The sequence below is a fragment of the Macaca thibetana genome, chromosome 11 (genome assembly GCF_024542745.1).
Source record: "Macaca thibetana thibetana isolate TM-01 chromosome 11, ASM2454274v1, whole genome shotgun sequence".
Lineage (NCBI taxonomy): Eukaryota > Metazoa > Chordata > Mammalia > Primates > Cercopithecidae > Macaca > Macaca thibetana.
This window is the reverse complement of record NC_065588.1, coordinates 23,975,590-24,001,752: the sequence shown is the minus strand read 5'-3', so window position 1 is coordinate 24,001,752 and position 26,163 is coordinate 23,975,590. Positions and strand designations below refer to the sequence as shown.

General features: G+C 34.6%; 1 protein-coding gene across 19 annotated transcripts in view; it reads left to right on the top strand.

Annotated features, from left to right (window-relative positions):
- The window catches only part of SOX5 (SRY-box transcription factor 5), a 1,034,891-nt gene that overhangs the window by 661,890 nt on the left and 346,838 nt on the right, over positions 1–26,163 (top strand). For all 19 annotated transcript variants that reach the window (XM_050746696.1, XM_050746702.1, XM_050746700.1 and 16 more), the window contains one exon: positions 6,839–7,070. In XM_050746696.1, the coding sequence (XP_050602653.1) occupies positions 6,840–7,070 (231 nt within the window). In that variant the 5' untranslated portion in view covers position 6,839. The remainder of the gene's footprint in view (positions 1–6,838; positions 7,071–26,163) is intronic.

The window sequence follows — 26,163 nt, the reverse complement described above, 5'->3', positions numbered from 1 at the left end:
AGAATTATACTGCCCTATTATTAATTGTGTCTCATTTGGTGTAGAGGATTAGAATATTTGGGAAAACAAATGCAGAGCAATTTGGAAAGGCCTTTATCATACACGTAAAGTCCCATCCTTCACATTAATTTTGGTGACATAAAGTGAAATAGTCAAAAACAGAACTGTATTTGAAAAAATTTTACATGAAAGACATGCTACATGATACGGGAATTGAAGAAATTAAAATGACATTTTTGTTTTCCAGATGGTTCTCTTGTAGTTTCAGATACTGTGTATACTAATAAAAAATGTTTAATTCTTTTATGCATGCAACTGAAAACGTTGATGATATAGTCTGAGATTGGACAATGGTGCTTCTGCCATGATGGTAAGAAGGGATGGCTTTGTAGAAGAACTGGAATTTGAGTTTCCTCTTTCTAGATATTTATTTTTGCAATTTTTTTATATATAACTGCAAACTTGAAGATAAATAATATTATCATGCCAAAAGAACAACCAGTAGAAGGCACTGCATCCTAGGATTTTAATTTTTGTATTATCTAGTCAAAGGTTAAAATATTTAAAGAAAGAAACTTTAAAAAAGAATCTACTATATAAGGAAAGCAATTCCTATTCTGAGTCTTTCATCTTATAATGTTCCAAATGCAGAATATCTTTAACTCTGTATATGTCATTTTCCAGAATAATTGTACCAAAGAACATTTCCTTAAAGTTTTTTTAAAGTTTTTTTCAGTAAGTAGGTGATACCTCAGTAATAAGTCTATTAGTAATTGACTATGTAGTGTTTATTGGTAAACTTACTTAACTCTTATAATCTTTTACTTAGACGTGTTAAATATAATATTTTAAACCAGAGCTATACTATTTTTCACAAGTTTTCAAAAAACATTATTATACAGAGCTTACCAATACCTTTATGTTGAAATTATTAAAAAGAAGAATACTATTATTGAACTCTGTTTTCTTATTTCTGACAATACCGAGACATATTCGAAGCATATTTGTCCTGTAAGATTAAATCTTAAAGCTATACATAGGTAGGGCATAATCAGAGGGTTGCTGGTTTTAGTTAGTAGCTATTCATGTAACATGTATACTGAAAGACTGTTATTTTCAGAAAGGGTCTAAGTACTGGGCAAGTAGCTGTGAACAAAAATATAGTCTGCCTACATAGATCTTATAGTGGGAGAGATTGACTGTAAACAAATAAGTATAAAATGTATTAAGTGATTATAAAGGCTGTGAACAAAATGGGGTAAGGACTAAGAATGGAATGGAGTACAGGTTTAGGACAAATGACCAAGGAAGGCCTTACTGAAGAAATAATGTTTGAGCAGAAAACTAAATGAAGAGAGGAAGAAGGCAAGTATATGTCTAGGGTAGGAGGATTCCAGACTGATTAAAATACCAACTATGAAAAAGAAGTGCTTAAATCAATGGTATATTTTTTTTATTGCTGCTGTATCAAATTATCACAAATGTAGTGACTTAAAAAATATGAATTTATTCTTTTACAGTTTTGGAGGTCAGAAGTCCTACAATCAAGGTGTTGTCAGGGCCACATTTCTTCTAGAGGCTCTAGGAAGGGATCTGTTCCATTGCATTTGTAGCTTGTAGAGGCTGCCTACATTCCTTGGCTCATGGCCTCATCTTCCATCTTCAAAGTCAGTAGCATAGTATCATCCGGTCTCTGCCTCTGATTCTGACTTTTCTTCTCCCTCTTATAAGGGTGTTTATGATTTCTTTGGACCCACCAACAATATTCAGAATTATCTCCCTAGTTCAGATGTCAAAATACTCAATTTAATTACACATGCAAAGTCCCTTTTGACATGTAAGGTATTAAGACCTGGACATCTTGGTTTGTGGGGCATTATTCTTTTCTTTTTTTTTTCTTTTTAGGCAGGGTCTTGCTCTGTCGCCAAGCTGGAGTGCAGTGGCACTATCTTGGCTCACTGCAACCTCGGCTTCCCTGGTTCAAGCAATTCCCCTGCCTCACTCAGCCTCCCGAGTAGCTAGAACTACAGGCATGTGTCACCACAACCAGCTGATTTTTTGTATTTTAGTAGAGACGGGGTTTTACCATGTTGGCCAGGCTGACCTCATGATCCATCCACCTCAACCTCCCAAAGTGCTGGGATTACAGGCATGAGCCACCACGCCTGGTCTGGGGGACATTATTTTTACTACTACCAAATTATTTGCAACATTGACTGCATATTAAAATCACTGGGGAACTTTAAAAATTTCTGATACCCAGTCACCCTCCAGAACCAATAACATCAGAATTTCTAAGGGTAAGACCCAGGGATCAGTATTTTTTAAACCTCTCCAGGTAATTCCAATGTGCAGGCAAAGGTTTAGAACCACTGCTTTATCTTTCTGTTGCAGCCTTACACCTTCTACCCTACCACTAAGTTTGCCTTCCATGTCTGAACACATTGGGGATAACCTACTTGCAGAGTGATTATAAGACACTTGGAGAGCCTTCAGCCAATAGCAAAAAACCCCAGTAGTTTTATATTTACTGTCACATTTATCAAGAGTAGCTTAGTTATGCAGAATGCTACGAGGGGAAGTAAAGGGAAGGAGACTCCTTGTAGAAGCAAGTTACTTTTTACAAGTAAGCATGTATCTTATTTTGTTCATGTAACTCAGCAATTCCAGGAGTGTTACAGACTACAGTTGGGATTTGATCCATATTCCTCAATCTCTTCTTTTTTTCAAGTAAGCTTGAACCCTAAGTTTATATAATACTTTCTAAAAGTATCTCTGCATCTTTGCTTTTATTATTACTTCCTATATGAAATTCCCTCTCTATTTATCCTAAGACTTTTTATTTCTCCTTTTTCCTTGAAAGCCAACTGGTTCAACAGTTCTATGAGACATTTAGGGATGCTCTGGTCCTCAAGAAACTCTCAGATACTTAGCTATAATGTCATTTGGCCTTTGGACTGAACTCTCTTTCATTAGTATTTATTCTTTTATTTAAAATATTCTCAACCAGCTCCTAAGCTTCTTTAACCAGAGGCTGAGAAATACATTTTTTATTCCCATTAAATAAGTGTCTTGCACATGGTAGATGATCATCGAATAGTTGTTAATGATTTGGAAGATTTTGCGTGTGCCTTAAAATTAGATGTCATATCTTTCAAGAAAGTTTTTTGACCACAAAGTGAGATAAGACCAGTGTTATGTCATCATAGCTCCCCAAGGCAGTTTCACATTAGATTATATTTGTCTGTCTTATGTCAGTTTCTTTGAAGTCTGAATTTTGTTCATTGGTAAGTCTAGCGCCACAGAAATGACAAAAATCATCTCTAAAGGATAAGAGCATATACCAGCCTAGATGCTCACATTGTTACAAGTTGCAACACAGATATGTAGTTAGTGTAAGTCATATAGTATAAGCTATATATCTCAGAGGAACAATATATGCAAACTTGTGGTGCCTTCTTTTTTTTTTTTTTTTTCTTGAGACGGAGTTTCGCTGTTGTTGCCCAGGCTGGATGCGATGGTGTGATCTCGGCTCACTGCAACCTCCGCCTCCCAGGTTCAAGTGATTCTCCTGTCTCAGCCTCCTAAGTAGCTGGGATTACAGGCATGCGCCACCATGCCCGGCTAATTTTGTATTTTTAGTAGAGATGGAGTTTCTCCATGTTGATCAGGCTGATCTGGAACTCTTGACCTCATGTGATCCGCCTGCATTGGCCTCCCAAAGTGCTGGGATTACAGGCATAAGCCCCTGCACCTGGCCTGTGGTGACTTCTTAATGAGACTTTTTTCTGCCCAAGATGAAACACTTTGATAGATGGACAAAAATTTAAGAATCTGATGTTATTGGTGATTTTGTTGTCAATATTTTTAGAAGTACTATGGGTCATAGTAAACATGAATAATACAACCAAGAGATTCATATATCTATATGTAATTTGTTATATAGTTTACTTTTCTGAGTTAGTAGCCTATCATTGAAATATAACCATGGTTGCTTTTATTATAACAATTTAACAAATCTTTAAGCAATCTTTTACCTGAATTAAAAATACGTTCAAGTCCAATGCATTAAGAACATTCAGTAACACTCTGAAAATTGAATTGAAATAAGCATGAAATATGTGACATTCTAGGACCAGTTTGCCTTCTGGCATCATGACTATTTCATGTTCAGTGTTATAAACCTTAACCTTTTTGCTCTCCAGAATGCTATATATAGAGAATACTTACCCAGTTAAATAGAAAGTTAATTTAGGTTCTGAAATAACCAGAAGTTTTGATAAAACTCTCAATGTCTTGTCTGTCTACCTTAACAACCTATGTCTACTTTTGGACTTTCCGTTTTCATAACTGATGTTAATAATGATATGAATAAAGTAGAAATCAACAGAAAGTTCATGGTTCTGAAGGTCATAGAATTGTATTAACTTAGGAAAGGCTAGCTGATCTTGCTTTCTGCTTTGATGACTCAGAAACTGGCTCTTGTCAACAGACTAGAGTTTTTAGACATTGAGAGACTGCATATGAGGCTGAGGCAGACACCAGAATACCAATATATTAATTCCAGTAAGAATGATAATGCCCACTCAGACCACAAATGCTAAGGTTTGTATAACAAAGGCGTAATCTCCTTATAGTCAAGCTACATGCAAAACTAAGAAATAATTAAAAGTTTCTTTATTAGTTTAATAAATCACTTCACAAAGACCTCAAACATTTTAAGCCTGTTCTGTCCACAAACTCTTTACATGAGAATCAGAAGTTTGCCTGGAGAACATGGAGTCAGAACAGTGAGAATTAAATATCTCTAGTGTTCATGGGTTATGATGTTTAATAATATATCAATTTAGTGTGTGAATTGGTATTGCCAATTAAACTAGAACTATTCTGGCTTTGTTAACTCTAGCTCCTCACATACTTCTCCATACTTAGAGTATATAGAGTATATACTTGCAATAGGCCTTGTTCGCGGGATTGGAAATAGTTAAAATTACTTGAAATGTGGTATCCAAATCTACTTCTCCTTTAGACAATGCTGACATGGTAGCTGCCCCTATTTCCTCCTCTTTATCTGTTTCTTTGGCTGATCAACACCTGTACTGTTAAGATTTTGTTTTGAACACTTGCTATAACATCTGATCGGTTTACTGTTAAGTATTGCTGGCCAGGGAGCATTTCTCTAAAGGGAAACTTTCTATTTTATGTTGATTTTATAGTGAAACCCTTTATTAGGCAATTTCTTTTCCTCATGTTTGAGTGTTTTTGTTTTTTGAGGGTGGATGGGGCACACTGTAGTTTTAGTTTGTTAAATAAACAGGGGCTATGATTTATTGAGTGTGTATTCTGTGCTAAATAATACACTAGTTATTTTTCACATGGTACATAGTCCATTTTCAAAAAGCCTTACAAGTGGATGTTTTTCACCTTAAAGATAAGTAAGTTGAGATAGAGAAATTAAGTCTCAGTAAGTGACAGAATCAGTATTTTCATTCTGACTTGTCTGATTATAAAGCCCTTATATTTTTCTACTGTCCTAATATTTTTAATAGCATATCTCCTGTACTTGAATGCATTTTTTCTTTTGAAACTTCTAACACTAAAAATAATATTATTCAGCAATGATTAGAGGCATTTTGGGGAACACATTTTAAATTTAAAAATCAGTGATCTATATGAAGGAAGTGTTGTGGCAGTTAGTAAATACTTCCCTGCCTCCCATCTCACTGGTCTAGAATAAGAATGAATGATTTTGTAAACACTCTTTGTTGAACAAAAAATAACAGCTTTTTCAAGGTCAGATTAAGTTGTAAATACTACAAGAAAGTTTTTTAAATTAAATATTTTAACTTGACTTTATTTCTATAGAAATAATTTAATGAAAGGACAAGGAATTTTCTATTTAAAATATTTGCCACATATTTTTAACCTCTGGTAATATTCTGAATCAGACTCAAGTACAAAGAAAATGTTTAATTCTTGTTCAATTATCTAAGCTCATTTTCATGTAGGCTTTAGCTCATCAAAACAAAATATCCTCCTTTGGATTTTTTTTTTATTTTATTTAAGTATCCTAAGGATAAATAAGTCAGAATTATTCACATCTAAATCATTCATGGAGTTGTGAAAATAGAATTGAAATATTTGAATATTCTCACCTTTTCTTTTACTACCTTGCAACTTTGTTATTATAACTAAATGCCCAAATTGGGTAATTTGGAGAGATGAAATGTTTTAAGATTAACAGTGATTGTAAAATTTATTCAATCCATAATAAGCTTTAAACAAATATTAAACTTTCAGTCAGTTGCTCTGAGGTTAGCTTATAACCAATATTTCTACATTTTACAATAATCTTACTTTCAATAAAATGCAAATTTGTTTTAATGGCAATCATTTTTATATTGAGTCTATTTTTTGATGAAAGAAATCTTAGTTATTTCTCTTCTTTTAAACTGCCAACAGTATTTGCTATTCATAGATGTTCTGTCTTCAATAAGGTCTATCAGAGTGTAAAACTAGATGGGTGTTTTTCTTTCCTCTAAAATGGAATGGTCTTTCATTATGCAGTGTTCTTAGGTGAATTCTCTTGTTTAAGAAGCCAGAATACAAGAGAGTGCTATATTAGTGTATTATTCTCACAACAAACAAGCACTGTTCTGTTGCTACCTGCTTGGCCATTGTTTCTGATTGTGTGTGCTTTGCAGTGGTATTTGGATGGTTTCCTGCTCTCTGCTAGCACAAAAAGGCATTTCTGTTACAATGGCCCCTAACCACACAATGACGGCATTAAGGATTTATGTGGAGGTTTCATTATTTTCTCCTCTTTTGTTCCTTCCAGGATGTCTTCCAAGCGACCAGCCTCTCCGTATGGGGAAGCAGATGGAGAGGTAGCCATGGTGACAAGCAGACAGAAAGTGGAAGAAGAGGAGAGTGACGGGCTCCCAGCCTTTCACCTTCCCTTGCATGTGAGTTTTCCCAACAAGCCTCACTCTGAGGAATTTCAGCCAGTTTCTCTGCTGACGCAAGAGACTTGTGGCCATAGGACTCCCACTTCTCAGCACAATACAATGGTAGGTTTCTCATGGTTTATTGTGCCTACACTCACTTTTTGACCAGTCTACTCCTCTAATAGTTTGGCCTCAGTCCTTTGCTTTATAATTAACATCTACTTAATAAGCCATGCACAAGATTCACCCCTGGCATCTTAGAATTCTTTAAATTTGTTCCAATAAGCAGCATAAGATATGCTGTTTTCTGTGTCTTTTGTATTTTTCAAGACTTCTTGCATTTGAGACACTTGCAATTTAATTAGAGGGAAAAAACATACGAAATATAAAAATAATGTTAAAGTAAGATATTTAAAATTATTCAGCCTGAAAATTTGGTGTCATCATTTTTCTAATAAAAGTTGTTTTGTTTTGTTTTGTTTTTCTGATAGAGTTACAATGAACATAGTTTGAACATTTCCACCATGATAAATCAGTGTTTTACTATTTGTTGCTTTGCCAAGATTGGATTCTGTAATATTCCTTAACAGTACTTGGAATTTCATAGAAGAATATATTTCATAGAGAGTATAGTTTTCTAATATGACTGCACTAATTTCTAACTCAGGCCTATTCACACTGTTGTTTTGTTAATTCACTAATTGTTTTTTGCATCCTATTCTGGAATATGCAACTCTGGGTAAATCCTCTGACCTCTTATCTTGGGGTCTGGATCACTGTAGAAAATTAGGGGCCGGGCGCGGTGGCTCAAGCCTGTAATCCCAGCACTTTGGGAGGCCGAGACGAGCGGATCACAAGGTCAGGAGATCGAGACCACCCTGGCTAACACAGTGAAACCCCGTCTCTACTAAAAAAAATACAAAAAAACTAGCCAGGCAAGGTGGCGGGCGCCTGTAGTCCCAGCTACTCGGGAGGCTGAGGCAGGAGAATGGTGTAAACCCGAGAGGCGGAGCTTGCAGTGAGCTGAGATCCGGCCACTGCACTCCAGCCTGGGCGACAGAGTGAGACTCCATCTCAAAAAAAAAAAAAAAAGAAAAGAAAAAAAAAAGAAAATTAGGAAACCAGGACTTCGTGGATGAGAGGAAAGAAGCCAGCATAGCATCTCTGGCTGCAGCTTAAACAGCACACACAAACACAAATAAGTCATTGTGGTCCTTCTTAGCAACTTAAATACATAGAATCATAACGTTAAGGAGGTGGCAGGGCACTTACCTACCATTAAAGGCACCCTCACCTTTTCAACATGGCTGCTTGGGTGGATGTCACATTTTTGTGATCATTCCACCTTTTCTACTTTACGGATGTTAGTGTTGTTAATTTGAGCCTGAATTACACCAACAAAAATATATTTTACCTTACATTCTTATACCTTTAAAGACATCTCTGATTCTGCTAAATCTTATCTTTCCTCCAGGAAATTATTGCCTGTCATAAATATGCTCAGAACTGAAATATGTCCACTTGTTCGTGATTTTGAATTACTGCATGTGGAATTAAATCAAGAAGAATCAGATATCTTCTGAGAGCTGTGTAATAGATTAATACTTTGATTTTCATATTAGATTTAAATATTCCCATTCAACATTTCAGCCTCATAGGTCAAGATTTCTTTGGGCATTTGACAATGCCAAGATTTTTCCACCAAGAATAATGTTTTAGGCTGGGCCTGGTGGCTCACACCTGTAATCCCAGCACTTTGGGAGGCCAAGGCAAGTAGGTCACTTGAGGTCAGGAGTTCAAAACTAGCTGGCCAAAATAGTGAAACCCCATCTCCACTAAAAATACAAGGATTAGCTGGGCATGGTGACACGTGCCTGTAATCCCAGCTACGCAGGAAGTTGAGGCAGGAGAATCGCTTGAACCCAGGAGGCGGCGGCTGCAGTAAGCAGAGATCGTACCGCTACACTCGAGCCTGGTGACAGAGTGAGACTCCATCTCAATAATAATAATAGTAATATTTTAGCTAACTCATATGTCAGACATACAGAACTAGTGTTTTTAGCATTCCTCATGGTGTAATAACTCATTTAACCTTCACAGTAATTGAGTTGAGGTATTATTATTAATTCTGTTTTACAGATGAGAAAACTGAGGCAAAGAGAGATTAAATAACTTGTTCAGATCAGCTAATTCATGGAAGGACCAGGGTTTAACCAAGCAGTCTGTCTTTGGAGTCCATGCTTACAAACATTATGCATGCTGCTTCTTCACAAGAGCACAGGCATATTTTATATTCTGACTATCTATTTCTTTGCAAGTTAAATCTTACTGCGCATCATTCCTCCCTCTCCTTTTTACTATGAGCTTACATAAGTTATGGACGATGATCAAACTTTTTATCTTCCTCTTACAAAGGTTAAACTAGGGAAAGGGGAAAATGAGTAGTACACAGGTCAGTAGGGTAAGGAAGTCAGACATTCCATTTGGCATGACATCACTCCTTGTGCCTTTTTCACATTTAATGCTTTCATCACTGTCCTCTTTCAGAAAATATCTAATTGGGAATAGTGTGATAGTACCATACACACAAATATATACATTTGAAGAGATGAATATAGATAATTATGACTAGAAGAATAACAAAAAGATAAAGGGAAGATGATTTTAAGTATACTCAAGGATGGGTATGAGGAAAGTATATTAAATTGATACATAATGTAGTTTCATGAGGGGATGCTGTGATGCAGATAGTTAATACAAATGAAACCATTCCTTTTTTTTTTTGAGACAGTCTCACCCGGTGGCCAGGCCGGAGTGCAGTGGCGCAATCTCAGCTCACTGCAATCTCCACCTCCCAGGTTTAAGCAATTCTCCTGCCTCAGCCTCCCAAGTAGCTGGGCTTACAGGCACCTGCCACCAAGCCCAGCTAATTTTTATATTTTTAGTAGAGACAGGGTTTCACCATGTTGGCCAGGATGGTCTTGATCCGCTGACCTCGTGATCCAGCCACCTCGGCCTCCCAAAGTGCTAGGATTACAGGACTGAGCTACCGCACCTGGCCAAAACCATTGCATTTTTAATGGAGAATTCAGTTTAACTAAAAAATGATGAACTGCCTACACTGTACCATGTTTTATGCGTGGCACTGTGGAAATTGATTTGAGTAAGATACAAACTTCTTTCCTCGATGAACTTCATCTAAAGCAGAAGTTCTCTTTAATTTTTTATTTTTTTAAGAGACAGGTTTACGCAGGCTGTAATGCAGTGGTGCTCACTGTAGCCTCGAACTCCTGGGCTCTAAAGCACAATTTCTTAACTGGGGTCTATAGATCTCCTAAAAAAAAGTTGAGAATTTTTCTATATGTGAGCATATCAGAGTAGCACTGTGGTTTCCGTTGGATTCTTAAGTAGATCTGTAACCTAAAAGGTTAAGATCTGTTATTCTAGAAGTTAGTACAGTTTGGATACAAATGATTGTTTTAGTGATATCAGCACTTATACTTTTCTGTTATATTTTTAATTAGTTTCCAAATTTGTTTCTGCTCTGCTGCATACGTTTCTTGATTGCAGCTGTTTTTTCTGTCTTGAGTAGATAGTTGGAAGAGTTACCTATATGGTCTCAAGCATTCAACCTCTTTCCAAACTTACTTTCAACTTCCACAAGACTTGTTTTCCTGATAAATGACTTGGATTGTTTACGTCACTTTTGAAACTAATGTGTGCTCTGTTGCACATAGGATTTAGTCCAAAACACCTTTTCTTAGCAAAAGAAAAATCTCTGTAGACTAGCATCAAACTGTGGCTTCAGTGTCTTCTATTAACACATCCTACTATGGACACAATGCCCTGGTGATGCCAAGCTTTTCACACATGTTCATGAACATACCAGATGGCCTTTGAATGGCACAGTTTTATTCTTTCTACTTGGAAAACTCTCTATTTTCATATGTTACCTTCCTGGTGAATTATGTTTCCTCCCACAAGACTCGGTTCAAAAAATTGCTTTTTCTTAGATGCTTTTACTGACCTCCCAAGGCAAAATGGTTACTGCATTATTATTTCATCCATGAGAATTATTTATATATTTTCTCATGATCTACGTTATAACTTATTTATTGACATATCTGCCTTTTTATATACTGTATTCCTTTTTGAAGGCATAGTCATATATATGTATATTTATGTTTCTGGGATCTAACATATACTAGATATTCAGTTTATGATTATTGACTAAGTGAGTTTACATGGATAAGTAAATATGTTTTAGGCAGAGTAGTTAAGGACAGTAATTAATAGTGATTTCATTTTCTAGCAATTGTAGAACTAAAGTAGAATCTACTAATGTATAATATATCCAGAAAGCAGAAAGTCATGATATATTCAGATTGTCAAACTGATTAAGATTTATTTTACTCATGTATCAAAATTATTGAATATATTTGTAGTATTCTTCAATATAAATAATTTCTCTTTTTATTCTGGCTACCAGGCCATTGTCATATTCACAGAATAGGTTATTTTATTTCAGTAAGGAAATACATTCTCTCTTTTTTTCTATTCCATATCTTGGAAAACAGAGAATGCTTCATAGTCTTTATATCACAGAGTTCAATTTAAGAAAAAAAAAAAGACAGTTTTTCATTGTGTATTTGTGTGTGACATTAATACTTCATTCTTAAATAAAGAAGAGAGATGCTGGGAGGTATATATTTTGTATTACCTGAATAGGTTAGCGACAAAATACAACTGTTGAGTAATCCCTGTAATGCTGGCTTGAAGTTATGGAGAAATGCTTTTAGTATAAAACTTAAGTTGGAAAGAGTTCTTGAGATAGAAGTTCTGTACACTTAATTACAATTCCCATATAAAGACTTGGAGGAATTAGAATGCTTTGTTCAGTTTCAGATTATGCAAATGTTAAGGTTTGAAACTGAGTCAGATAAAGATGTAATTCTTCCTTTCTGAAATTGTGTTTATTGCCTCAGTATTTTGGAGAAATAAACTAAATGCCTAAAAGCGACTTCCAAACAACTGTAAGTGGTATAAATACTTAAAGTTCATTTATTCTTGGAATATTTCACTCAGTGTTCAGAGTGTATTACAGATGAGCTTTCTTAAGCACACTATGTACTTATACGTATATTCATAAAATATTGTCAGATTTCTAATCAAGGTAAGATTGAGACAGATTGTTATAAATCTATGAAAAAGACTGATTCTGTTGGTTCCTTCTCTGAAGCTTTCATAATCTTGCCAAGCAATTAAGAGCAACATTTGATTCTCATATAATCTTCACAAAGTTGAAAGCAATGTGAAAGTCTGATTCTGACATTAGTGAAAAGGCAGTCCTGAGCTTTATTCTTATTGGTAGTTAAATCTCCAATGGTCTCCTTTATTGTTTTTCTTTTTTTTTTTTTTTTTCAACTTGACTTTGGAGGCTGTTGCTTCAAAATTTTAGAGACAAGCAAGGATCACTGTAATTTTGGGGTGACTTTTAATAATAGTTTGGATATAGATGGATTTATTTGATGATGGAAAGGACTCTCCAGAGTGCATCCTCATGTCAATCAATATGAGAATTTGTGGGCACCAGAAAGGAATAGAGTACCTCTGAAGAGAAATCGAGTAGCAATATCAGAAGCAGCTGGGGTAACTCTATGGTGGCCATTTTGGTGCTCGTTTTCTGTCTGGTTGTATGCTACTTCTGTTGGTTAGGTGGTTGTTCCAGTGTCAAATGTGATGTGAAATGAAAGTCTTGACCACCTGTGGTTGTTGAATAATCAGTTGTCATTATTTAAATAAAAAGCATATTTTATCTTAGCCAAATTTTCTTTTGATTCCTTAAAATACTGGTGTGTTGAGTGAACAGTGTTATTATTATTATTATTATTATTATCATTATTATTGAGATGGAGTTCCACTCTTGTTGCCTAGGCTGGAGTGCAGTGGCACTATCTCGGCTCACTGCAACTTCCGCCTCCCACGTTCAAGTGATTCTCTGGCCTAAGCCTTGCGAGTAGCCAGGATTACAGGCACCCGCCACCATGCCAAACTAATTTTTGTGTTTTTAGTAGAGATGGAGTTTTGCCATGTTGGCCAGGCTGATCTCGAACTCCTGATCTCAGGTAATCCGCCCGCCTTGGCCTCCCAAACTGCTGGGATTACAGGCGTGAGTCACCATGCCCGGCCAATATTTTTATTTTAAAAAATAATTTAGGTTTTTCATTCTAGAGGTAGCTGAATTTTATTATGAAATAAATACTGTGTGGGTATTTTTTAACGTATGAAGATCTATTGGATTTGAAAATGTGTTATTAGTATCTAATTTATTGTTTATACTGATGGCATTTTCTTGAAATTGTTAAAGAACTCTGAATATATAATCTCTTAGTTTGACTTTGTCATATATCTTAATGTTAATACGCTTAAACATTACACATATACTGATTATCATAAAGCAACATTCACCGTGAGTCAGTTTTCTTCCTGAAGTCCATCAAAAGAAGAAAAAAGTATCTTTTTAAGTTGATCTTCTGTAGAGTTTGGAAATATACCTGAGATCCTAAGTATAACATTATAGCAAATCTCCGACATATGAAATCCAACCCTAAACACTGAAAGAATTCATTCAATGCACATGATAGAGAGGCTTTTACTTGCTCAGGCTCACTGGCAGCTCCTGGGATGCTTTATTTACCCAAAATAATTTTAATTGCTGTATTATAGCTATGTCTTGAAATACTCTTTATATAAATTTTGCTTACAATCTAACAGTTAGTTATGTGTTTTCAATGTTTGACTAGGATGGTGTTATGCGTGTAATACTGTTCAGAAAATTTAACAAGGAAAAGAGAAAAATGCATGTGTTACTTAAAAATAAGTCACAGAATAGGGCCTTAATTACGGTATGGTAAAGATTTCTATTTTTATATGGTGCTTTTTATAAGCTTTAAAATTTCTGGTTACCTTTGTACATCAAACTTAGCATAAGTTATTGTGATGCTATAATGCATATTGTCGTTAAACCAGTGTGGTTGTTGTGCCAGTTCTAATAATGAGAATTTCATTGTTTAGGGAGAGCATTCTCCTATACTCTAGACAAAAGTGTAATTACTTTTGAACGATGTGGAATGTGCTCAGTTTAATAGCATGGAGAATAGATTCAGAAACATTCAGATAAAGTAAGCTCGGAAGCCATATGTGCAGTGTGGCAGTATAAAATTGTGATAGTAGGCAGTATAATTCTACACACACATACCCGATTTCACACAGTTTATCTATAAACTGTTGTTTCTGTAAGAGATAGGCTTGCTTATCTGAACAAGGCTAATTCAATTGAAACAAGGTAAAAATGCTGACAAGCATGTATTTGTTTTTTATGGTAAATTGATGTTTATCATACAATGAAATTACATTGTTACAAACAATATTCTGTAAATGTTGTCACAAAATACCACATGAAGCTGTTTATCTAGATATAATCCCAGGCTTGTGTTTAAGTGTAAGTGGTTCAATCATTATACTTGCATTGTTTTGGGAAATTACCCCCAGGGCTAGCAGGAATGCGGATGTGTGAAAAACAATCAGTTGGAGTCCATCAAAGCCACTGGATAAGTTGTGCAATAGATCATTTTGTCCTATTGCTATACAATTCCATTCAATCCAGTGGTGGGAGAAGGAGTCAAATGTTAAATTGAGAAAACTTTGATTCATTCATATGATGTCCACAGTATTTGAAGTACTTCTGTTGAGAGTAAAGTTAACTGGACCTTGAGAAATTAATGAGTATTCTCTCACATGAAAAAAAAAAAAAGTGCTATGGGAGTTGTGAGATAGTTCAGGACACTTAATGAATGTCTACTATTATCCCCACACAGTGTAATGCAGTGATGGGGGTAGGGGAACAAGCAAGTGCTTCCAGTGCCATGGTAATAGGGGGAAATGTGTTAGCTTGAAAAGATTTGATCTAATGGAATCTAATGACTTTCATTTAACAGGGAGTGCTGCAGAAAGATTCAACTCAAATATATACAACGAATAGTTATCAGTGGAGGTATAGAAATGAATAAAACCTAGTATCTTCCCTCATGTAGTTTTTTTGTGTATATGTAGTATGAAGGTAAGAGAAGCACAAAATCACTGTAATGTAATATAAAATATTAGAACCTTGATACAGGAGCCTCACAGTTGAAAAGTTTCTCATTTGTGGTGATCAAAATAAATTAACTTGAAATTGTTTCCACTGAAAATAATTACTTGACATCTAGATATATATATATACACACACACACACACACACACACACACACACACACACACACAAATACACACACCACACACACTGGACCAATTACCATTAATTCAAGGTCTTTACTTTGTACTGGAATATAGTTTTGCTTTTGCCATACAGATTTCTTTTCCAACAGATTTAACTCAGGAAAAATAAAAAAGGATGTTAAAAAAAGGGAAAAAATTGACCACAAAATATACTATGAAGCCTTTAATGTAAAATGTAGAAAAGTTAGGAAAATATGCACCTCATGTTAACAGGGATAAAAACAACTACTTTAGATATTGAAGTTTTAAATGTTTCCTTTCTTTATCTGGGTGACCACCTTGAATGCAGTGGAGAGAATGATGAAATACTTGGCTGGGATACTGGAAATAGCAAGGACGCTAAGAAGCAATGCTGTAGACTTGCATGAATGCTGATCTTGATTTTGTGGCATGGATAGGTGGTCATCTTTATCTCATTTGTTATTCTCAGACATGCATTAAGAAAGGATTACTTATATTTAGAAGTTAAAAATAATTAGAAGTTTCTTTGCAATCCCACTTTATTATAGACATTTTGTTTTCAATTCTTCATCTTTCCTTTGATTATTTTCCTCCTTTGCTTCTCTTTTTCCTCTTTCTTTCAATTTGCCTCTATCAGAAAACATTCTTAATAGATCTTCTTGTGAATCTCAATAGAGCCATTATTGGAAAGGAAGACAGGGTAGGAGAATCAGCACCATTGTGCTCTGATATATACTTCCTTCCTCTTATATGTTGCCTCTTGGGGCTTTGCCAGACCTTCCTGCAGTCAGTCTAGGTTTCTCTTACTGCATATGATTAATAAAGATCTGTTGTTTTATGATTAAGTTTTAACTCGTTTTTAGTAACAGAAACTATGTAGTGAGTTCTTCACAAAACTATGTGGTATATTCAATTTATTCTGACATTGTATTATCTTTGGTGATCCAGTGTTGATAATAAATGGTGGTTTTATTTTCAGTGCCCATACTTAGCTAAACAACTCCTGAAACCCTGTATTGTTTCCCAAATTTTGTTTCGAAATCTTACCTAGGTAAATCCAAATATCTGTGAACTTATGCTTTAGCAGATACTGGTGTTCTTTATGTGCCTGTTACTAACTTTCACTTCAAGTTATTTGACAGCATGTGTCACTATTTCCAATCAGTTTTTGATTTAATTAAATCTTTTTTCTTCAAATTTATTTCTTTTTTAATTTTGAGATTTTATAGAGATTAGTAAAAACTTTAAGAAATAGGGAAGGAGATCATTTATAAAACTGAAAAGTAATCTTAACGTTAGTGTCACTGTATAGACTCAATATAAGTGATAATACCAGTGCATTTGTCATTATTTTTTATTACACTTTCAAATGACAGCCACTTAACAAAATCCAAAAAAGAAAAAAAAAAATTCTTGCAGTGTTGGTGCCTGTTTCTAGAAACTAGAGTGAAATCTGTAACACGTGGTAACTCATTTGTCCATGGAAACTCAAATGTATCAAATAATGCTTACACCATATTTCTTCTTGGCCACATCAGTTAGATTCAACTACCTATTGTACTTAAAAAGGGATCTTTGTATAACAACCTATTTAAAAAATACAACCATTGACACTTCATTTGGATCTTAAGAAAGTCAAGTCTTAAAAATAATATAAGGGAGTATAGTATTGGATTTTCTTTTTTCACATATTTTGACAATAATATATTCATATGGCTTACTCTTAATAGTATATACAAGGACAAATACTTGGACTTTGAGGTGATAAATTAGAAATATCAAAATGATTCAATAGTAAAGAAAATCTTACAGAATGATGAGTGGGAGCATTTTCAAGAAAAAATGATTCCTTCAGGAATGCAATCAGAACTAAAAATGCTTGGAGCACCATTGGTGGTACATTAGGTAAATTAAAAGCATTCAGTGTATTTAAACCCTTTCCTTCTTTCACAAGCCTGAGATACTAATAATTTGTACTGGCATTAAAGCTGCCATTAAAACTCAATTCATGATAGAATTTTAGTATACTACCCATTTTAATCTTTTTTTTTTTGCCATTTTCTTCCTATTTCTTGTTTTGGAAAGCAATTTTTTTTTTTACTGTATTTTACTAGAGAGAATGGGGGAACATTCTTTGGTGTTTGAAGTGGGAAATAAATGTAAAGCTAACTTAAGGTGACAATTGTAAATGGCCCATTTGGTTATACATCTCCTTTGTGTGCAAAATGCTTTTTAAAATTTTCCCATAGACCATTTTTAGGAATGATCATGTGAGCAGATGAGGTGTGATATAAGGAGAGCAGCCTTGGCCAGCTCTGTGACACTTACATCACATGATAAAGGAAATGAACACAAGTGACTAGATTTTGTGTCTTATTTAGTCAAGGCTGCTTCCGTGGCAGCAGGGCAAACAATGTTATCATTATATAGAGAAGCAGTGTTTACTTCAGTGTCTCTTCCTAGCTCTTAAAAATCCAGCCTGTCTTGAGACAAAACAAGTAATCTTGTTTGTTGATATCCCTAAACTACAAAGTGATATTCGAAGGGTTAATAAAAACATTAAAATGGAGATAGGATATGAAAAAGATGATAGGGGTATAGCTCCAAATATAGCTTTATAAAATTATGTAAAACATAGAAACTAGGTACCACGTGAAAATTCAAAACCTATTGTTAGTATAAGAAAAATAAGTTACATTAATTTTAGCATTACACTTACTGTACAAAGCTTTGTAACCACCTCTCCAGCCACTACTAGACCTTTCCCTCTGTGTAAACACACATCCTGGAGTAGGAGAGATTGCTAGGCTGTTATCAGTATTCATCTTCAGGCCTTGTGACAGTGGCTGGCATGCCTTGCACCACTAGGGACATGGAAGCTGGAGAACATGCTTGTGTATCTGAGATTCTGATTTCCCCAGGGTCATCAGTAGAACATAAAAAAGCAACGTTGAAAGCTTTGTTGAATATATCTTATAGCCAATCTTCAGTCTGATAGGTGCAACTTAAATATGGAAAATTTCAGTCAGTGCTCCTTAGAATAAGATATCTAATAATTAATAGCAATGCATAATATTTCAATGTTTTCTGGGTACCAGCCACCCTACATTGATTATCTCAGCCAATCCTCTGTTAATCCAGTGAGTTCAGCAACTACAGTTATACCCAGTTTACAGATGGAAAACATTCATAGTTAAAATGACTTACCTAATAAATAAATGATACAGTTTGGGTTCATGGTTTTAGAACCCAAGCACTTAATAACTCTGCTCAGTTTCTGCACTCATATAAATGTTAAAATCTTTTAAAAAATATTTTATCAGAATAAATAACTTGAACAGCCTTTAGAAATACTTGTGGGGAAGGCAGGTAGAACAATCTTTACTTGATTATTTATTTTACCCTAACTTAGGGTTAACTTAGTTTTTTTTTTTTCTTTTTTTTTTTTATTATTATACTTTAAGTTCTAGGGTACATGTGCATAACGTGCAGGTTAGTTACATATGTATACTTGTGCCATGTTGGTGTGCTGCACCCATCAACTCGTCAGCACCCATCAACTCGTCATTTACATCAGATATAACTCCTAATGCAATCCCTCCCCGCTCCCCCCTCCCCATGATAGGCCCCGGTGTGTGATGTTCCCCTTCCCAAGTCCAAGTGATCTCATTGTTCAGTTCCCACCTATGAGTGAGAACATGCGGTGTTTGGTTTTCTGTTCTTGCGATAGTTTGCTGAGAATGATGGTTTCCAGCCGCATCCATGTCCCTAGAAAGGATACAAACTCATCCTTTTTTATGGCTGCATAGTATTCTATGGTGTATATGTGCCACATTTTCTTGATCCAGTCTGTCACTGATGGACATTTGGGTTGATTCCAAGTCTTTGCTATTGTGAATACTACCACAGTGAACATACGTGTGCATGTGTCTTTATAGCAGCATGATTTATAATCCTTTGGGTATATACCCAGTAATGGGATGGCTGGGTCATATGGTACTTCTAGTTCTAGATCCTTGAGGAATCGCCATACTGTTTTCCATAATGGAGAAATAGGAACACTTTTACACTGTTGGTGGGATTGTAAACTAGTTCAAACATTATGGAAAACTTAGTTTTTTTAAATCTTTTTAACTGGCTTTAAATGGGCCAGGAATTTGACTGTTTTTAGAATAATAGGCTATTGGGCAACATATGAGATTCTAAAGGGCAACTTGTTAAACCTTTCATGTAGTAATTAGTATTAATTTATTAATTTGTATTCTGGCCATAAGAGAATTGGTATAGGGTAGTAGTTAAGCACATGACCCTGAGTGACAAAATTACTGGGTAAATTCCAAGGTCTGTTTGAAATCTGTATTGCATTTGGCAAATTATGGAAATCGTTTTCCCTTATTTTTGCCATCTGTAAAATGGCAGCGATAAAAATAGTATCTAACCTAGAGGGTGCGTACAGTGTTTAAGGAAATCAAGACACATAAAACGTTCTGTTGCTGGCCTCTGCAGGTACTCAGTAATTGTCAGTTGTTAGTTAAACAAGTGCCTAGAGAAATGTTTAAGTTCTGTGATCTAGGAGTATGTTGTATGAAATGTCAGCTGGCTTCAATGCTTATAAATTTAAGTCACCTATAAGAAAACCTTAAGCTAAAGAAAAAAAGACATTTGAAATGAGAATCAAATACTGTAGAAATCTCAGTCTCTTGTCACTGAAAAATCATTTATTCAATCTGAGATATAATCTCTCAAATATTTATAACAGATTCAGTTCTTAAAAATATTGTTTATTTGCAGACAGTATTTTGCTTAATGCTGTTAAGGATAGTCAGCAATAGCAACCACCTCCACTAAAACCACCACAACAATATCTACCTAAGCCAAGTCAAAAACCATGTTTTGATAAGATTATGAGATGCATAATGAAGCGGTATAGAGCCTAAGCTTGCCCTTAAACTGCTTGGGTTCCAAATCATGCAAGGTGTGTGATCTTTTTGCGGGATCCCTCTGCCTTTGTGTTCTCATATTGAAATGGTCATAGTAATAAGAACCTCTCCATATGAAAATTCTCAGAAATTTTCATATTTTCAGAATTTTCACAAATGGCTTTGCACCATGGCTGGCACATAGCAAGCACTGAATAGATGATATAGTTCTTATATAGTTTGTCTCTTTTTACTAATTACGATTATTTATCAGAACGAAAGACTGTATTTTCTTATACGTTTCCAATAGTCATGTTTTCCTTTTAATAACCTAAAGGAATATGACTCACGTGACTCCCCATTTTAAGTGATTCAGTAGTCTTACTGGGAAGGTCTGTCAATATCCTCGGATGTAATTCACCTTGAACAGGAGATGCAAACTCATTTAAAGCAGAAAGTGCTGTGGTTCTATCGGGATAACATGTTTGTCTGTTTATCATTATCTTTAGAATCTGGCACAGTGGCTGACACACAGCAAGTATTTCAAGATAGTTTAATGGATGAATTCATGAATGTCTCCAAAGCCTGTGCTCACAAGACACTTTAATTGTAATTTTCCTTATTTAAATCTTGAAATAATGATATTTAATGCATAAGCAGCTGATATAATCATTAAATGAGGTAATCACCTAACATAGTACTTTTATGTAGTGGGTTTCAGTTAGTGTGAACTCCCTGTCCATCACCCTTGTAATCCTCTCAGCAACTCACTCTGATAAATCGAATCATTCTTCTGTAGCTTCATATACTATACTTCTTCAAACCGTTTACCAGAGAAAAATAACAATATCAACACAATAACACAATATCAAACAAAATTTTGGAATATAATATGTTTTAAAATTGCTTAATTTTCTTGCATGAACATTCTGAAGGCTACATGATGATATTCTTTTAGGACATAGTTCAGGGGTTTGTGTTTATTACTGTGGTTTTTTTTTTTAGTATATCCGCTTACTTTTTAAATATTTCATTTCACTTAAAATTCCTTTTCATTCAGGGATTTTAGGGGTACTATGAAGGATTCAGTCCTTCATTTGTTATCATTTTGTTTATCGCTTTTTAGGCTTTTGATCTTGCTTCTGTGTTATCAGCAAGAGGGGCTTAAAATGATGTTAAAAAGGATATGATATGGGAGAAAGGCACAATACATGTGGATGTTTATAATATAACAGCTCGCCTGTTAGAAATCTGACATGTTGCCTCTCAAACTGACATACCTACTGAGGACGTGTATATCTTCAACTGCTAATTCTTGATGATTAAATATGTATCTCTGCCGTTTTTGGTGGGGAGGGTAAAACCTTGACTTGTCACTTTCCTAATGTGCTTCATGTGATCTTTTTATTTCGTATCATATAAATTCTTCCCTCTTCACTTATGTCCTTTTCAGTGATTCTATAATTATTTTTGTTTTAGATAGATAGACACATGTTTTCGCCCCTTTTTACATATGGTGTTTTTGCTTCATGCAGAGAGAACTACACAGATGACACTTTGAAAAATCCAAATTTTATTCAGTTTTACATTCTTAGGTTTATAACCCTGAATATCTCCAACATGTCCTTACCTAAAATGCTTTATTGTTTTATTACTAGATTTATACCAGTAGGAATACACCAGCTTTCTTAGGGATAATCTTTAAGCAGAACTTACTTAGTAAGAGAAGCTTTGAAAACTATCTTTCCTAGGAAAGTAAATCTCAAATCATGAAACATCAGTTTAATCGTTCCCCTTGACAACTTAACACGACAGATTGAAATATAAAAGCCGATGCAAGTGGGATCAATGGATTATCTAAGTCCCTGAACATCTTCTCTTAAATTGGGGGACTTGACAGACTGTTTGTGAGAGGGGTGTGTATTGTATGTCCCTTGTCATATGCAGAGCATTAAGTTTTCAGAGATTAGTGCTGAGTGGATGTGGTCTACCTGTACGTGATGAAGCAAAGAGAAAGAAATTGCGAGGGAATGAAAGAGAAAAAGAGGGGGCCAAAGGAAGAGAGGGATAGAGGGATTTACATGTGAGAATCCAGGGGGCTTTGTCATGGCAATTGTATAAAGTGATATACAGTGCAAATCGACTTGAGCATGTCCCCGGATAGCAGGCGGTTTACAGCCTCCAGGAGCTGAGATTACTGCTTTATCTTGTCATACTAAATTAACATGGCAGCACACTGTTAAACAGTGGTGACCTCTTCATCTGGGGAAATTGCTGCCTAGAAGATAAGTGGTATTTAAGACGCTGTCTCCCTTTCCCCACCCCTCTATAGGCTTAAAGCATTTTGGGGTTAGACAGTAGCAATATTTAAATAATTACAGAAAATAAATTTATATCAAGGAGACAATAGATAGGTTTCAGTTAGATCAAATGGCCACTTTGGGTAGAAATAATTATTTTATTCAGTGTTCTAAAAATGTTATCTTTAGATATCAGAATTAAGAATATATTTGTGATCATTTCATTTTAATCTTACTGTTATTCTACAGTTAGTCCATTCATTTGTGTAAGCATTCATTTCTTTACTTTCCATAAGATTTGCTTGGTGGTGATCTCTATAGAGGAAAGCAAGATGGCATACTTGTTCCCTCCCACTGGTCAGGTAGGGGGATAGTTCAAGAGAACTAGGAAGGGGATTGTGCCTTATATAGAGGTAACCCGGTTATTGCTTTTTCCCCACAGTTTACCAGGTGCTACTTCATTCCCTGTATTATTTTTACTCACTTATTAAAAGGGGAGATAGAGAGAGAGAGAATGAGAGAGACAGAGAGAGAAAGTTGAGGTTAATTTCTCACGCCTCTTCAAGATGCAGATATTCCCTTCTTGTGTTTTCTGTAATCTACATATAGGAAATATAGTAGGAATTATTTCTCCTATGTTATTCTTTCTCCTATGTTAAAATGTTGATAAAACAATCAAAATCCAATATGTAATTTTCTTCACTCAGTAAGTGCTATTGGAATTTGAGTCAAAGGAAGGGGTAAATTAAAGCTTCATAATACCATAATATGGGTGTCCATTCACTTATGTCTTCAGCTCAAGACTGAACTGCTTCCTCACCAACCTCTAGGGTTAAGGGTTCTTAACCTAGGTGTTAAATCACTTTAAGGGTTGAAGGATGAGCTTTTTGAAACCTGTGAACCCCCTGAAACTGTGTGATATATGCACTTACATATTGTTCTTGGGAGAGTGTCCACAGCTTTGATCATATTCTTTAAGGGGCCTGAGCAATTGAAATAGATGATTGCTCCTCTAGAGCTTAATTCTTTCTTAGGTATTGCTGTGGTGCATCCTCACACTGGGACTATATATCTGGCAGCTGACTTACAGTCACAGCTATGATCCTGGTTATTTTGTTATCATGAAATATGTTCACTTAGCTTGCCTTGGAGACTTTTTACAAGGCTGCCATGCTGGAATTAGTCCTACAGTCCACCTACTGCTCTTGACCACTTAAAACTATTCCTGCAGCATCTTTTTAACCTACTTTTTGAGCCATAGACTCACTATAATTCTAGAGTAAGAGTAGGGTTCAGTTCTCCAGTGCCCTGGATTCAAGGCCCTGACTCTAGAGATACAAAAAGACTATTTAGCTTGTGAGGTATATGAAACAAGTGCAATGTATTTTTTCCATTTTTCTTGATAAGTTGCTTTCTCCTACTCACTGTCTCCTTCCCACCTTTTTCCCAAGTCAGCATGTTGTGAGACTGTGAAAAAGAAAGCATACATTAATTTAAGATTGGCCTCAATAGTTACATCTGTCCTATGATGCCCTGGTACCATGCTGCGTAACTAATACACGATTTTTAATGTCAAAGCAGTTAGCTTATGTTCAGTATTTGCTTATGTTCATATACATGGCATTATTTCAAAGAAAAGAAAATTAAAAACACCTTGCCAAGTTGCCTTTCTATGCTATATATTATTTGGGAACTGATTTTAAAGAGTGATTATTTAAATTAGTATTTTCCTCCTTTTTCTTCCTGTTAATTTCTTCTTTTCTAGTTTTTTTTCATCAGATTGGATATATTAGCAACTCTTTTAATTAAAATAGAGGGTCACTAAGTAGCCACTACCTCCTACATTTAATTATTTCTAGCACGGAATTAATTCTTTTAGTTAAGTTCAGGACTTAGAGGTAAGTTGATATGGTGTTATCAGAAACATTAAACTTTTCCTTATTCTCATTTCAAATTCTTATTTATTTAATAAATATATTTAGTGAGCATTGTGAACACTCATATTAAAACATGAAAGGATTTCTTTCAAATAAATATTGTATTTGATATGGGAAGCCATAAAGGACACACAAAATTTTATATTTTATGAAGCAAAAACATGTCAAAAAGTACAGGAGAATATTCTGGCAAACTTCACTACTATCTCCTAACTCAGAGCTAAAAAGAGTAACTTAAGGGGCAGGCAGACACAGATACCTGAAACATGGAATGATAGTCTTATCCTAGGATTGGATTCCTGCAATAAATAGAATATTTAATATTAGAGATTGTTTTTGAGGAGTTCTTTAATATTTGGAAAGTCAGTATGATGTAGTATTTTCTACCAACAAAGCAGAATTTTAAGGAAAAAGAGAATAAAAAATGTAAACAGATAAACTTATATATATAGCTTAATATAATAAAAACAGCTGTCCATACTCACACTAAATGGATAAATGTATTTTTGAAAGATTAATATTTTCTGGATTTGTTCTAGTTTCATACTCATTAAAAAAGACAGAAAGAAAAATAACATGGAAATGTTAAAAGTAAAAGAAAGGTAAAAATGTAATAGGCATCCATAGACAGAAAGCAGAAGTAGCATTATTATTTATCAGACCAAGTTGAATGAAAGTCCTGGAACAGATATTTTTGTTGTTATATAGAGATAAAACGTCATAAACATTTATATACTAAGTAAACTACATAAAGGAAAAGGTACTTGAGTATATTGAAGTCTAGAAAAGAAAAAAAATGTTAGAAATATGGGGTGTTGACAGAAACAAAATTATACAGAAATATTTTGAATTATCTGTTTCTCTTTGACAAATGGATGAGGCAGAACACCAAGATGTGGAGGATTTGATAAATAGTTAATAAGGTTGATCTATTATATGTCTGTATATAGATCACTTGAAAGCTTTTAAGAAACTATACTACTAATTGATCTTGTGTTTAAAATAAGAATCAAAATTCATTACATGCTTTAAAAATAACAGCATGGAGAGTATATGCCAAAACTCACGTGAAATGATCAGAGTTCTAATACTGATAACTTTAGATGCATTCATTATTAAATAGAATAAATGAGAAAAAAGAATTAAGTATTTAACTTTAGAAGCAGAAAAAATATAATAAAACAACCTCAGTGGAGCCATAACACAGAACCCGAAAAGCATAAGAAAATAAATTAATGAACTGGGAGAAAACTAGATAAACTTTTTTCTCTACTAATAAATGAAAACACAAATGCACAAAATTAGAAGTGATTGTAGTTGTGGAGATGTGATAAATCATTATAGTATATACTGGCATTTTCAAAATTTTGTTCCAAAGAATACACATTTCATATAATGTCCAAGAAAAAGGTTATATAGTGAAATCAATTTAGAAAGCAATTCATAGTATATCCCAATTTTTTGTATTCACACTCCATATGGAATATTGAAGATTTTGAGAAGTCAGTTCTGTTGTTCAGTTTAATCTTGCATGTTTTCCACCTTTAATTTTACATCTTTACTTTAATATATCTCTTATTAAATAAATTACCAGGAAGTAATATCACATTGAACTCACACTGGCAAATGGGGCTACATCAAGCTATTTATTAATAAGGTTGAGAATCTTGATGAATTGTATGATTTCACAGGACTACATACAGAGAAAGGAGGAAACATAAACTGACTGGACTCATGAACAATTTTTTTTTAATTCAAAGAA